The sequence below is a fragment of the Halichoerus grypus genome, chromosome 3 (genome assembly GCF_964656455.1).
Source record: "Halichoerus grypus chromosome 3, mHalGry1.hap1.1, whole genome shotgun sequence".
NCBI classification, from domain to species: domain Eukaryota; kingdom Metazoa; phylum Chordata; class Mammalia; order Carnivora; family Phocidae; genus Halichoerus; species Halichoerus grypus.
Window position 1 is genome coordinate 192,476,904 of NC_135714.1, and position 16,237 is coordinate 192,493,140.

The 16,237-nt window shown below is 37.8% G+C and overlaps 1 protein-coding gene and 1 non-coding gene across 4 annotated transcripts in view; one reads left to right on the forward strand and one right to left on the reverse strand.

The window, feature by feature from the left end:
• SNX25 (sorting nexin 25) overlaps positions 1 to 16,237 on the reverse strand; it is a 127,335-nt gene that overhangs the window by 97,287 nt on the left and 13,811 nt on the right. For all 3 annotated transcript variants that reach the window (XM_078069806.1, XM_078069805.1, XM_078069807.1), the window contains exon 2: positions 3,591 to 3,675. In XM_078069806.1, the coding sequence (XP_077925932.1) occupies positions 3,591 to 3,675 (85 nt within the window). The remainder of the gene's footprint in view (positions 1 to 3,590; positions 3,676 to 16,237) is intronic.
• On the forward strand, positions 4,785 to 4,882 carry LOC118521834 (U6 spliceosomal RNA). The gene has a single exon (XR_004910324.1). It is a non-coding gene; the product is annotated as a U6 spliceosomal RNA (small nuclear RNA).

A 16,237-nucleotide genomic window follows, 5' to 3' on the forward strand; every position in this document is an offset into this window, starting at 1 on the left:
GAGAGCAAAGTCAGAGAAACTGAAGGGAAAACCTACCCTTGATAGAAGGGACTAGTACTGGTATGAACCACATTTATGTAACTTTCCCCGAAGCACTTGGCGGTCCTAGCGGCACAAGGAAGTTCAAACTTAGACTGAACATCTGTATTTTTTTTTAATATAAGGTATCAGAAAACAGAGTTAGGAACTGCCAAAGCAGACGGAAATAAGGGCAGGAAATACAAAGAAGACGGAGCCACAAAATCTGGATCACATGCTCTCAAACCCATTGCTGACTCTGCCCTACACATGCATGGAGGAAAGACTGCAAGGAGACCAGCTCACAGCAACAGGTGGAAAATTGGAAGAGCTGAGCAGGTACTCTGACCGCGTCTGGAGCTAGAGTCCTACCCGGTTGGTTAGAGGTGTGACTATGGACTTTCCACTGAAACTGTGTAAGGGACATGAACTAGATGACTTAAGCCTGTGTCCTAGGGCTGAGGGATTTACCTTAGACAAAATCCAGGCAGACCTGCCCTAAAAATATGGGTAAAACCAAGTATCCTCAAGGTGAACAGTCAAAAAATTAAGCTGCATACTAGACCAAAAACCAACACTCTTCAGAGGAAGATAACAGAAACTAGAATGTCTAGAAAGTAGCATCCACATTGTTCAGGATACAATAAAAAATAAGAAGACCTGAGAAGAAACCAAAAAAAAAAAAAAAGTAACACATACATAAGAGAAAAACCATGGATAGAAACCAACTCCAAGATAGCCTCAATTTTGGACTTCGCATAGACTTTAAAGCAACTATATATATATATGTGTGTGTTCAAGGAATTCAAGATAAAGATGGTCATAATAAGTGACAGATGGGGAAATCTCAGCAGAGAACCAAATAGAAATTCTAGACAGGGGACGCCTGGGTGGCTCAGTTGGTTAAGCATCTGCCTTCAGCTCAGGTCATGATCCCAGGGTCCAGGATCCAGGGAGCCTGCTTCTCCCTCTACCTGCTGCTCCCCCTGCTTGTGTGTGCACTCTCTCTCTCTGACAAATAAATAAATAAAATCTTTAAAAAACAAAAAAAAGAAATTCTAGACAGGAGAAGTACAATATTTGAAATAAAAAAATTTACTGGATACACTTAACTGTAGATTAAAAATGACAGAAAAACAGTCCATGAACTTGAAGACAGATGCATAAAAATTATCCTATCTAGAGAACAGAAAGAAAAAAGAATTAGTAAATTAGACATCATCAAAATTAAAAACTTCTGCTCAAAGACAACATTAAAAAAATAAAAGGCAATCTAAAAACTGGGAGAAAGTATTCACTGTAACTATATCTAACAAAGGATGTGAATCCAGAATCTTTAAAAACATTCCTACAAATAAATTATAAGTTAAATAAATTTTAAAAAGAAAGACTTGACCAGACACATCACAAATGAAGATATGGAAATGGTCAATAATCACATGAAAGGATGTTCAGCATCATTAGTTGCCACGGATATGCAATTTAAGGTCCCAGTAAGATTCTGTTTTACATTTATCAGAATAGTTAAAATAGAACGAATGGCAACAGTAAATGTTGGTGATAATGTAAAACAATTGGAACGGTCATACACGGTGAGAGTCTAAATAAAGACATCATCACTTTACAATATTATCTGGCAATTTCTCATAAAGTTAAACACACACCTTACCCTAGGCCTGTCAATTCTACTCCTTGGAATTTGTCCAACAAATACCAGATATCAAAACAACATGATGCCAGAGTAAGAATAAACATCATGAAAACATATGTCCACAAAAATACTTATTTATAGCAACTTTATCCAGTGTGTTTCAAAAAATTAGAAACAACCCAAATGTCCAAAAAAGAAAGGATAAATATATTGTGACACACTCATATTAGTATAATGGAATATTACTCAGTAGTAATAACAAAGAATGAACTGATACAGACAACTGATAAATCTTAAAAACATGCTGAGAAAAGAAGCCAGGCATAAAAGACTACATCCTGTATGATTCCATTTCTATAAGGTTTAAGAACAGGCAAAATTAGGGGCGCCTGGGTGGCTCAGTCACTGGGCGTCTGCCTTCGGCTCAGGTCATGGTCCCAGGGTCCTGGGATCCAGCCCCGCATCGGGCTCCCTGCTCAGTGGGGAGCCTCCCTCTCCCACTCCCCTTGCTTGTGTTCCCTCTCTCACTGAGTCTCTCTGTCAAATAAATAAATAAAATCTTTAAAAAACAAAACGAACAGGCAAAACTAATCTATAATGATAGAAATTAGAACAAGGGAAGGTGGGTTTGATTAGAGGGGTACAGGTGGCAAGCTTCCTGTAATGATAGAAATGTTCCTCAGTTTCACAGGGTTGCTGGTTACGTGGTTATACACATTTATGAAAATTACTGAATTGTATGTACACTTAAGATTTGTGCATTTCAAAGTATGTAAATTTTACCTCAATAAAAGCAATTATTTTTAAACCACGATTTTGAGATTATGAATAAAAATTATTGGATTTTAAATTTGGCTTTTATCAAAGTCATCATACTTTACTAATACAAATATTTTAGAAGTTTAATTAGTCCCCAAAGTTCTAAAATTCTACGAATCCACACAATTTCAGACTGTCTCTGTACTTACATAGTACTCATCTTCAAATTTTTTTTTTTAATATTTTATTTATTTGACAGAGAGAGACACAGCGAGAAAGGGAACACAAGCAGGGGGAGCAGGAGAGGGAGAAGCAGGCTCCCCATGGAGCAGGGAGCCCGATGCGGGGCTTGATCCCAGGACCCTGGGACCATGACCTGAGCCGAAGGTAGACGCTTAACGACTGAGCCACCCAGGTGCCCCTCATCTTCAAATTTTAATACAGTGATTTCTGTGAACTATGAAAGTAAATATACTTGCTATGTACTTATCACTTATTCAGTTCTCTCCACTTCATATCTAACACCCCATATTCACTTGAAAAACTCAGACTTTCCGCACTTGTAACTGAAATTGTGTTTTTAGAAATTTGATTTTAAAAATATTGTTTGAACTTTAATTTGATCATCAAAATATATCTTTTCAACTTTAATATTTCTAATTACACCTGATTTCCACCTCTACATGTAACAACACCATGCCCTCGGCAACCTACCTTCAACCTTGCTCAATACCAGTTCTGCTGACATATCCTTCATTCTTTAAGAAGGCTGACCACTACACCCCTTAATTTGTTTAACTGATTTGTTGATGAGTGAGCCTAAGTGCACCCATCCCCAACACACCTTCTCTAGGTTATATCTAAAAGAAAAAATATTTCCTAATACCTATTTTAGGTAACAGAAAACAGATCCTTGTTTCATATGGTGGAATTAGCTCCACGTGGCCAGTTAGCTTCATGTGACCTGGAAATCCTACTTAATAAATATTTAAATCCCATCCATTCAACTAAAATATGGATGTATTTATTCATTCATCATAAAAATTCCTAATGCTACACACAGACAAGAAGGATAGATAAATTTGTTAGAGATTACAATTTTCCCTTTAGAACATAATGAATTGCTTTACATAGTAATCGCATGCTCTCATTTAATCCTTACCTTCTTTCAGAGCTTTGTCCATATTATGAGAAATTACTACCCTTCTAGACTGAACTGACTCATGTGAGTTTCCATACACAGGACTCTGAAATGTAAAGAAAAAAAAAAAGGAAGAAAAAAAAGGCACAGATTACTGAATGAATAAATTATATGTAAAAAATAAAACCAAAGTATGAAATACCATTTAAATAAGCTTTAAGATATTGCTTAATAGATTACAAAGTTCTTCTGGAAAAGTAAATAAATGCTTGACGTTAGTTAAGAAATTTTTGAAAAAGAAGGATTTTCCCTACATATATCAAAACAACATGATGCCAGAGTAAGAATAAACAAATCAACAGAACAGTAGTAGTACAAAAACAAATGTATCTACATATGAGAATTAAGAACATAAGAAAATCTGACTGTTGAATAAGTGGTGTTGGGATAACTTGATATTCATGCATAAGAAAAGGTTAGAGTCTTGCCTCATACTTTATACATAAATAATTCCAAATTGATAAAGAGCATATTATTTTTTTAAACTAAAAAAGTGTTCAAAGGAAATAAGGGAGAAGCTGTGTATAATCTTGGGATGGAGAAGGCCTCTCTAAAATAAGACACAAAATTCAAAAGTTTTAAAGAAAAAAAACTGACAAATATGACTATATAAAATAGAAAACTCCTGTTTGGCAAAAGATACTAAGAAATATAAATGACAGAGCAGGAGATAATATCTGCAACATATATATAACAAAGGACTATTATTTAACATATACAGAGCTCCTCAGAAAAATAACTAAAAACCAAGAAAAGAAACTAAAAGATCCTATCATATAGGTTAAACAAATACCAATAAATATATGAAAAAAATATGCAACCTCCGTTTTAGTTAGAGAAATACAAATTTGACCAATGAGGTATCATTAAACTGCCAAAGCAGGGGGAAAGATGCATACTAATATTGGCAAAGATACATAGAATTGCTCATTTTCATACATCACTGGGGGAAATGTCCATTTCTATGAGCTACAATTTCATTTAGCAATTCTACTCCTAGGAATCCAACCAATGGAAATACTTGCACATATGCAAAAAAGTATACATGCAAAGAATTTCACTGCTCTACTGACTTTAAGGGCAAAAAATTAGAAAAAAAAACAAATATCAATAGAGTTCAATTATGGTACACCCATATTTTAAAATATAATGCAGCCATTAAAAACAATGAATTAGCTGGAATGATACAGAGAAGATTAGCATGGCCTCTGTGCAAGAATGACATGCAAATTTGTGAAGCTTTTCTAAAAAAAGAAAAAAAAAAAAGGACTAGGGCTGCATATACCTTCATGGAAAGTTTTCCACGATGGGAAATGTTTGGGAGCATATATGCCAAACTTTTAAAAGTAGTTTCCTCTAGGCAGAGGCATAAGATTTTAATTTCTTACTCCATATATGTCTATGTAACAATAAGTTTTAAAATTTTTAATTGTACAAAGACACTACTTGGCAAAAAAAACAAAACAGGGAGAAACAATGTAAAGAATTAAAATCCTACTATCTGGCTAGTAAGACTTCACTAAAGAGGAAATATTTTTAGTTGGTCACATACTAAAGTGATCAAAAACATGTATAATGTGATTGGGCCCACTTACTGGTTCTGGAGGATAAAAAGAAACTAAAGTAATATTAATAAAATGTAGAATACTTCACTGTGCATGGGAAATATTACAAGTGCTTGACTAGCATTACCACATCACCAAGGAGATCCAAATGGCTAATATCACTACCACGCTCAACCAACAAGTAAGTATGAGGAAACCACTTTGTTCTTAAAGCCGGCCCGCCCAACACAACTGCAATCAACCCCATGGCCCTGAGCCACCCAACCTGAAAGTGGAGACTTTCTAGTCCTTAGCTTAGTTTCACACTATCCACGGGTCAAATGCCAAGAGTGTCATCCATTTTTGTTATTAAAAACAAAAAGCCACAGTTTTCAGATTCCTTAGTTGAACTACTTTTAAAAGCCTTAAGATGTATGTGTTGCACTCATGAGGGGGGCCTGGGTGGATCAGTCAGTTGAGCATCTGACTCTTGGTTTTGGCTCAGGTCCTGATCTCCCTGTCAAGAGATGGAGCCCATGCATCAGGCAGGCTCTTTGCTCAGTGAGGAATCTGCTTTTCTCCCTCTTCCTCTGCCCCTCCCCCATGCACCCACTCTGTTTCTGTCTCTCTCAAAGAAAGAAAGAAAGAAAGAAAGAAAGAAAGAAAGAAAGAAAGAAAGAAAGAAAGATGTATGTGTTCCAGTCATGAAAGAAAAGAATCCTTTTGTGCTACAAATTAACATAACATTCAACACTCTCCCAAGGAATTTAAAAAAAAAACAAACCTTAAATAATCATCATCTTGTAGACAGAAGCCGTTATTGCATGAAAGAAATACACTCTCAACCACTTAAAACTATATTTTAGTCTCTCAGTAGCTTGCTATAAAATTAAAAGTATATTTTATTTTAATTTTTAAATTTATTTATTTTGTGAAAAAAATTGAGGAAACGAAAGGAATTTTAAAGTTCCAGCAATTCTTAAAATATCAGACAGATATTTAAAAACTTGCACATTTTTGGGGACAGTTTTTTTGAGCTAACACATTTAGAGCACTATTCTAATAAATAATCACAATTTCTCAAGCCTTTGGCTTCCCAAATGTAGGTATGGTAGTTTTAGTACACAACACTAGTTGGATGATAAAACCAAAGCCAAACAACACTTATTTCAGACATTCCTGAATCTGGGTTCTTAAAATAGAAGCTGTCTTTAAGGGCCGGGAGAGAAGCAAGTATGAATGTGACTGACAGGCAGCACACATATTTAGGCATATTCTTTGCTTATGTGTCTATCTTTACAAATTCCTTTTTTTTTTTTTTTTAAGATTTTATTTATTTATTTGATAGAAAGACACAGCGAGAGAGGGAACACAAGCAGGGGGAATAGCAGAGGGAGAAGCAGGCTTCCCGCTGAGCAGGGAGCCAGATGTGGGGCTCGATTCCAGGACCCTGAGATCATGACCTGAGCTGAAGGCAGACGCCCAACGACTGAGCCACCCAGGCGCCCCTCCAAAACTTAAATTTTTTCATTCTTACCTTTACTCTTTTTTTGTCCCTAATTATGGCTTTACTACTTCTTGCCATCTGTCCACATACCCTCCTCCCTCTGCTTCATACTTAGATATAATATGTAGTATTACAAACATGTTTGTCACTACTGACTATAGCTGAGTAAGTCCTTTACTCTCTTTAATCTAAAAGGAGTATGAGAATAATGTTCTCTATTTTGGCTCTTTAAGTAAAATCTCTATTAATTTTTCAATCTGTTTTTCCAATCTGGGGTTCTGGATTTCCCTACACCCCATCCCCCAGGGGTTACTGGCCCTTGCTGGAAAGAAAAAAGTTCTTCATCCCTATCTCATCCCCACAGCCTGATGGAGAATCTCTGAGTAAGAGGAACAGGAAGATTTAAAAAAAAAAAAAAAAATCATGGCTCAAAATAACTGGGAAACCAGTTATTTATGGAGCCAGAATCTCCTCATCTCTAAATTACTACACACGTATAAGTTAGTCACTATCACACATACCCTATTTCTTTTAGATCACAAATATGCAATTTACTAATCCTTATCCCAAGGTGGAAAAAGAAAAGAGAAAGGGAAGAAGGGAGGAGAAGGGGAGAAAGCTAGCTAGCTGCAACAAATGCAAAATTTGAATAAATTCCTGTAGCTCAGAAGACAGTTGAGCCAAAATTATCTTCATTTGTCTTCTATTTATAGGTTTGAAAAAACAAACTCCGCCTGGCAGAGACTTCCCCAAAAGACTTATTCTTGAAGGCAAATGTTAACTTGCCCTATCTGCGCTGTCACAGGCCTCACTCCCCAAGGAAAGCCTACCTCTTCCTGACAGCCACTTTCCTAAAATGCCAGGACTGGGAAACAGGAAATCAAAATGTCTGTACTTTCCCCACTGCAGCAAAGTGCTAGAAATAAACCTTCAGTAAGATTTCAAATCCAGAAATTAGGACTTTGAATGTAGTCTGACCCCCTCAGCTCTCATTAAAGTTTTTAGTATCCATACCACAGTATTAACTCATAAGAGCTTTTGGTTAACCAGCACCCCTGTCATGTAAAAAATACACCTTGTTTTTTATGTAATTGAAATAAATGAACTCTGTCTTCATTTTAAGATTTAAATCTAGCTTAAAACAAACCTAAGTTCATTTTTAATCACTCGGTGAGTTCTCTGGAGGGAAGATGAGGTCCCAACATATAACTGCTCATTTTAAAAATGTTTTCCAAAGACAGGGCAAAACCAGAAAGCTTTTTTCTAATATATGTAACTAAATCCTCCAACATCAAGGAGCAGATACCATATCAATAAACCCTTTATTGAGTACATCTCAGCTTTCTGTTCACTTCTGAAGATGAGCTTTTAGTCTACAGCCAAAATACACCCTGTCTTTGTGTCAGAGCTACAGACACCCTCACAGGAGGAAGCAACACCCAGAGAGAATCCGCGTGGAGAGACCGGGGCACTCTGCCATCATTAGCAACCAAACAATCAGCAACCACCTGGAATCCAGCCAAGACAAGTACCTCGTTGTCCACTGTTTACAAGCATGACATTGCTTACTTACTGTGTTGCTTCCTGAGGGAGCACAAACAGGGCCAGGCCCACCAGCCCATGACTTGGAAATGCTTTCATGCCCATTACCTGGGCTACTCAAATAAACAAGTGCCGCTCTCCTTGTTCTCCTTCAGTATATGTTTATACGGTGAAAAAAAAAATTTTTTTAATGTATTTTAGTCTATTTTAAAAAGAAAAACAGTTGCACAGAGTTGAAAGAGTAATGGGTATAATTTCTTATAAGGTACTGAAATAGTGATTTATCTTAGGAAAACAAACACAAACTCCTGATCATCACCATTAACCACATGGACCTGTCACATGGCTGAGTCTTTCCAAGTATTCTCAGCATCTGACAACTACTCCTGGGATCCCATGACTAATATTCTCATTCTCAAACTATGTTATTTTCAAAATCATAGCTCCTTTCAAGCCAATCATTTTCTGCCTCAGCCTCAAAAAATAATTTCTCCAAAACCAAAGAAATGCAAGAATCAGACAGAGCCTCCCTCAGAAGATAAGGGACTAAGAAACTTGAAAGGCTATCTCAAGAAGATAGGATAAAGGGGCGCCTGGGTGGCTCATTCCTTAAGCGTCTGCCTTTGGCTCAAATCATGATCGCAGGGTCCTGGGATCGAGCCCCGCATCGGGCTCCCTGCTCCACGGGAAGCCTGCTTCTCCCTCTCCCACTCACCCTGCTTGTGTTCCCTCTCTCGCTGTGTCTCTGTCAAATAAATAAAATCTTAAAAAAAAAAAAAAAAAAAAAGGATAAAAAACTTGAAAATCCATCTCATTTGACTAAGACACTGACAAAAGACTGTGACATGAGCAATAACAGTCATGCCTAACACCGAAGCTGAGTAGCCACGTTACAGAGCTGTGAGGGCAGCAGGGCAGAGTAGAGAGAACACGGACCCTCCAGTCCGTCCAACAGCGCATTGTTACTCATGGTAGAACCTTGACCCAGCCACTTCCCTCTCTAGCTTCAACGGGCTTAGAATATCTCAGAGGATTAAATAACTAATATCAGGGGTCCAAAAATGAAAAAAGACAACAGGAGCCTGGTAAGGAATATAAACAAGTTAAGGGGGTTGCCACCACCGCACAGCTAGATGTTCCAACTCTTTTCAACAAAAAACATAAATCAAAAAGCTCAGATGTTATCTCTGAGTAATTCTATCTTATTCTAAACACTGTGGGCTTACACCGTTGGGGACAAACGGTGCCAGGTACTCTACACTTAGTGTAGGTGCCACTCTACACTTAGCAGAGTGCCTGGCACCTAATAGCAAAGTAGAGCTATTATCACTAATAAAACTGAGAATGTTACCAACTTTCAACAGCTAATCAGTGGGTTGGTTGGATGGCTTGTTGGTTGGTTTTCTGAAGGGAAAGGAATGGCAGAAATGAAAGTAAGAAGGGCTGAAAAGTCAAGTAACCGGAAAATAAGATACAACATAATAAAACATATTGTTCTTGAAATATTTTTGCCTTTGAGGCTATACTTTAAAAGGAGGAAAGTGTACATTTCCTGGAGATGTTCTACAGTGTATGTGCCTTTACACTTTCTATTACTGGTGAAGTATTTGAGTATTCAAACAAAACCTGGTCTGATCTGATCAGAAGCCAGCTTCCTGGATTGTGCTTTATAATGTTTAATCATGAACTCAAAAAGGTCTCATTTTCTTTATTGATAAAAGAAAATTATCAAACACATACACTGAGAGGTTATCATTAAGGGAGATCGTACTGATGGAAAGTAGCAGTATTTGTGTCTTTTTTCCCCCTTCTTAACCAAGTATAATTTCTATTTCAGACACAAGAAAAAAAAGGTTCTTTGAAATTCAAACTTACAAATGTTCTCATATTGTTTTTCTAAGATCCTAAACATGCTTTAATTTCTTTTTAAAATGCTATTTCTAATAACATAAAGAGCAGAGACACATTCTACATTATAGATGTAAAGAATTAAATTGACCTATAACACCATTAATCCAGAGATAATCATTATTGACATTGTGGTGTATTTCCTCTTAGTGGGTGACTCCAACACTTACTATGTAACTTTGGGCAACTTATTTTTCTGTACCTCAATTTCTTCATCTCTAAAATAAAGATAATAGGGGCGCCTGGGTGGCTCAGTCGGTTAAGCATCTGCCTTCGGCTCAGGTCATGATCCCAGGGTCCTGGGATCGAGCCCCACATCGGGCTCCCTGCTCAGCAGGAAGCCTGCTTCTCCCTCTCCCACTCCCCCTGCTTGTGTTCCCTCTCTCTCTGTTGCTCTCTCTCTGTCAAAAAAATAAATAAAAATCTTTAAAAAAATAAAATAAAGATAATAATAGTACCTGCCTCTTTGGGTTGATGAGAGCATTGAATGAGTGGATACACATGAAGCACAAGGGTGCCTGGTAACACAATAATAATTACAAATTATTATTGGTACTTTTTTCATTTTCATACTTTTTCATAGAAATTAGGATCATAGTATTCACACAGCTCTGGAACTGGCTTTTCATACTCAATATTATATTATGAGCATCTTTTATGAAATAAAAAATTTGTAATATATTGTTTTGAATGACTTATACCACAATGTGACTATTCTCTTATTTACTTTGTACATTAACTTGTCTCCATCATTTTTTTCCTATTTTAAATGAAAAAATATTTTCATTTCTATGCTATTGATCTAAGTGTAGTACCACCAAAAAACATTCTAAAAAAATACTAAGTGTCTATTAAATATACAGTTGGATTTAGACTCTGACTTCCTTCAAAGGACTATATACCTCAAGAATTTTGTGCTTCAGGGAGTCTTATCAGCTAAGAACAAACTGAAGGAACAACAGCGCACGGTGGGAGGGTTTGGGGGATGCTCTGAAGCACAAACTATGCAGAGGTGAACTGGAAAAATCCCTTTCCAGCCTCTTCAGCCAACCCTAAACTGTGTACCTTGAAAGCCCAATGCTGCAGGGCACTTCCAGACAGGGAAATGAGGAAGAGATACAGAGGCAGGAGCAAGCCAGGGCCTTCTCTAGCCTGAGGAATACCTAGGTAGTAAAGCCAACATGACCTCTAGAAACATAAATCCCCATGATGATTTTAACTAAAACAAACTTGGCAAGAGATGAATGGTAGATTAGATTATCAGTAGCTTCTGTAGCTTATTACACCATTTGTCAGAGTATTACTGTGTCAGGCTAAAGGCCAACCCTGCCTGCAGGCACCAAATGTAGGAATCGGGGTTCTGTTTATATTTCTATAATGAAAGATCTTCAGTTGGGATGGATCTGAGACTAGATCCTATAAAGGAGAATGAAATCAGATCTTTTCTCTGAACAAATATGAAATTCAAATGTACTTTATGCTGGGGCACAATCCCCTTGTTATTACTATGGCAAAAGCATAGGACATTACATTACAGTGGCAAGAGCACTAAATTAATACCCAGAAAATGTAGGCTGTAGTTGGTTCTTTGCCATCTTCTTGCTGAGTTCTAGTGAACATATCCACCTGTCTGAGATTCCATTCAATTTAAATAATTTCTGCTCTATTAAAGGATTATTCTGCATTTCAAGAAGGATAATGCATGTGAAAGTGCTTTAAAATTATAAAAGAGTTTACAAATATAGGTTCTTATTATTGTTACAAGAGTCATGGTCTAATTTTTTTTTTACTATGTTAATTTCCTTCCCCCCAAAATAATTATGAGTTCTATTACATGTGATTAGTATTACAACCTTTCATGCTTTCAGATCTTACTGTCCCAAGCAGATTTCTTGGTTAATAATCCACTTTCCAGGAGAAAAATGAATATTTCTCTATTAATTGATCAACAGAGGTAGATTTTGAGGTAGGTTAATACATTTAGGATTGTTTTTCCACTCAGTTGGAAGAATTAGACTAATGGGAAGAAAAATGTGTTTCATTTCTAATGTTAAGGACTTAAATCTGAAGATCCTTAGAAAACACACTTTACTTGATTTCAAGAGAAATTTAAGTATATTTCAAATCAGACATAGATTTGAAAACTGAAATTCTAACATGCACTATAAAGTACACAGGCAGCCACAGTTTGCCTAAATTGGCAAGTGTAGAACAGATACTAGGGCTGGAAGGAGGAGAATGAGAAAAAGCAAACGGGCTTAGGAAGGGTAATTGAAAACTGACATTAGCTTTGGGCATTCCTGAAAAGGTTTGTGTAATAAAAATTCTGTAACCATTTTATCACTGGCTTCCATTGTAATTTTGAGTTCATGCGGGAAATCACAGGCTTCCATGATATGAATCACATTTCCATCCACTCATTCAATCATCTAACATTTACTGAGAATCCTGTGTGTCTGCTGCCACTTAGGTGGGTACTACAGAGACAAAGGTAAAGAAATTACATTCTCTGGGCTCATGGGCCTTAATCTATTCTTGATGGAAGCCCACAATCAAATAAGAGAGGTGGCAAAACGTTTGGCGGGGGGGAACAACTACTGGAGAATAAAACAGCAAAAACATTCGTTGAGCCCTTAACTGTTATACCCAGGCCCTATACCAAGTACATTCTCATTCAGTCCTCACAGTGACCCCATCAGATAGTTACTGTTATTCCCATTTTATGGATCAGGAAACTGTTTTAAAGAGGGAGGCTATGCTGAGGAATTCTAATATTCTTTCTAGTCTGGTATCTTCTCTACATTTTGCTCTCCAGCCCACGTCATGGAAGAAAAGTTACTCAATATACAGTCAACCCAGGAAATCATTTCATAAGAATTTTGAAGTTCACACATATTGAAGTATATTACAAGAATGACTCTCATCTCATCAAAGCTCTCACTGAAACCACTCACTACAAATGATAAAGGAGTCAGAGTGATTACCTCTGCTTCATGTAACTCAACAAATACATGAGTCATGTAGAATTGCTTTTTTCAGAGATCTTTAGTAATGAAAGCAATTTTTTTTAATATTCCATTACTGCCCTGAAATACCACGATACCATTATTAATTTGCTGGCTAGCTTTTAAATAAAAACCGATGATTAAATATTTAGTACATACCTAGTTAGAAAAATATCACATTAGTAATTTGATTCAGTAGGATCTCTATTTCCACAGTTCCCTTAAAGCAAAAAGCTGAGCTCCATGTAGAGTGGCCCAGGTAACAAATATATACAAGATACTGAAATGTAGGAGATGAATTATTGCCATAAAAAATACTGGCTATACAAAATTGAAAACTACTCAGAGGCTGACTTTTTAATCCCTTCTAACAGATGAGTAAAAAGTTAAACTGTCTCAGCCTAGATCTAGATCATACAAATTATTTCTTCCATTCCTATCTAAAATAAACGTTGAAATTCAAAGACTAAAACTTCTTCTGAAAAGAAACATAGCATTAAAGATAGGCCTTCGTAGCCATTCCATCTTTGAGAAGGGGGCCATGCTGGTGCATAGGTATATAAACAAATACGAATACCACATGTGGCTCTGAGTTTCCTTTCCCCCTGCTGACACCCAGAAGTGGCTATCCATTGCTTGAAAACACACCAACTCAGTTTTCAAGAATCACTTGGGGAATTTGCTCAAATGCAGATTTCTAGGTCACATCCCCCAAGATCCTAATTCAGGAAGCGTAAGATGTGTCTTTGAAATAAGTACAGCATTTCTAACAAAAATTCCTAAATTACTTATGGACCCTTAGACTACACTTTAAGAAATGCTAAATGATCGTGATAACAAAAGTTATGACCCCTGAAAAAAACTAATTAGTGTTTTACTATTCAGAAGATTTTTTAAGAGTATAGCAATCATTTTACATTAATTGGAAGCAGAATCACAGAAGATTTACTCCTAACTTTGACTTTGCTCAGTTAACTGAAATGATAATTACAATATTTCATTTGTATTCTCAAAGAATTCCTTCTCCAAAGAATTTCTATTCCACAATATTATCAAACCATTAATCACTTTAAGAGATAAGAAAAATCAGTTAAGGTAATAAGAGGTAGTTTTAAATGCAGTTCTTGAATCAAAAATTATTTGTATTCCTAGAACAGTCTACACTGATGAATGAAACCATTCTTGGAAATTTAACTTGGCTAAAACATACTCTTCTAAAGAAAAACAACAACTCTATTACCTAACTTCTATTGCATTTATTTGGCAAAATCGCCCAAGTATAATTCCAAGCAAATGCCATGAAGGACACTGGTATTGCCAGAACTGGGCTTGGGCAAAACAGTCAAGAGACAACAACCCCATTCTCCCCACCTTTAGCCTCTCCCATTGTCTCTGATTTCATAATGTATAATGCAAGCTTTCTCCTCAGACAACATTTTACCAGAGAGCTTCTGAAGGCAACTCCTTCAGTCACAAGAGAAATAGGAAGATGAACAATGTGGACCATCCGGGCACATCACATCCATAACACAGTGTCTTGGCTCCTCAGCTCCAGGACCCTCCTCACCACTCCCCCTTTCTTGTGGCCACACCCAAGGTTGTGGCATGACCATCAGGAGACTGACAATCTCTTTGACCCTCCCCCTTTCTTTACGCTCCCTCCTGGCCTCTGTTCCTTCCTTGGCTTAGCTGACACCTGAGCAACTCTCATCAAGGATTCCTGCACCCTGGCCTGTTCCACAGCCTGGCTCCTTCTTGGCTCCACTGCAGGAACTGAGTGGTCCTCCTACAGAAATATCACAACCGTGCCAGTGGGTGTCACCACATTCTCCTGGCCTCCAACCCACATCTTGCCCTTAACTCTAAAACAATATGCCGGCTTATTTTTGCTAGGCTTCCTCTCCCCTGTGTGGCAGTAGAGCATAAAAATTGAGAGGCTGGCTCCAGTGTCAGAAAAAGCCTGGATCCCTGGTTCAAAACCTGACCTTTGGCAAGTCACTTAACCTCTTTAAAATGGTTTCCTGACCCATAAAATGGGGATAACAGTAACTATCTCATGGGGTCACTGTGAGGACTGAATGAGAATGTACTTGGTATATGGCCCGGGTACAACAGCAAAGGGCTCAACAAATGTTTTTGCTGTTATTTTCTCCAATAGGTTGATTTTTTTCTCCCCAAACCTTTTTACCACCTCTCTTAAGATTATCCTTTACATTTGTCATCCTCTTAACCATCAGCCATTAATTTTACTTCCTACTTACCAAGAAAGTAGGGGTCAGCTTGAAACATCTGAATTCCCTGTCAACCTCCTATGAGGTTCTCTCTATACTCTCCCCTTTGTTCCTCCTTCCCACTAGTCTCAAGCCTAAACCCTCCCCCGGTGCTCTGGTCCCGTCTGCCTGGACACTGGCCCTATCAATCATCCTCTAGCTCGGAGACTTTCAGGCCCTTCCTCTCTACTTTTCAAGATTCCCCTTTAACCCAGAAATGTGTTTACATCTCTCCACTCAACAAAAAGTTCCCCAAACACACACACACTATCCTATAAACGTTGCCTTCTCTTCTTTCCTCCTCAGCCAAGCTTCTAGAGAGCACTGTCCAAATACTGTCTCTCCTTACCTCCTGCTCACTCTTTACCCACAAGAATATCATTTCTGCTCCCACATCCGCCTTTGCCTCCCCAAACGCCATGGCACAAGTCTCCGAAGACCTCCCAGTTGTCAAAGCCAGTGGACACCTCTTGGTCCTCCTTCTGGACCTCTCTGCTACACCTGACGCTACTTGCCATTAATTCCCTGCTTTTCTGGGCTTTTCTCTCCTGCTCACTGCCGTGGAATGTTTCCTCTCACACCTCAGTGAGCGGCTTCTCCTCCGCCCACCCTCTGGTTCCCTGATTTCAACCATTACAGGCTATCCTCACCCACCTTGTAGTTTTAGCTACCACCTGTATCCTGACTGCCAACAAATCTACTTGCTTCATCTTGGCCTCTCCCTAAAACTGCGGACCTGCATACCAACTGCAGGCTGAACATATCCACGGGCCTCTCAAAATCTACATGGCAAAAGCCCATTACCCTCCACCATTCCAAAGCTGCACAAATG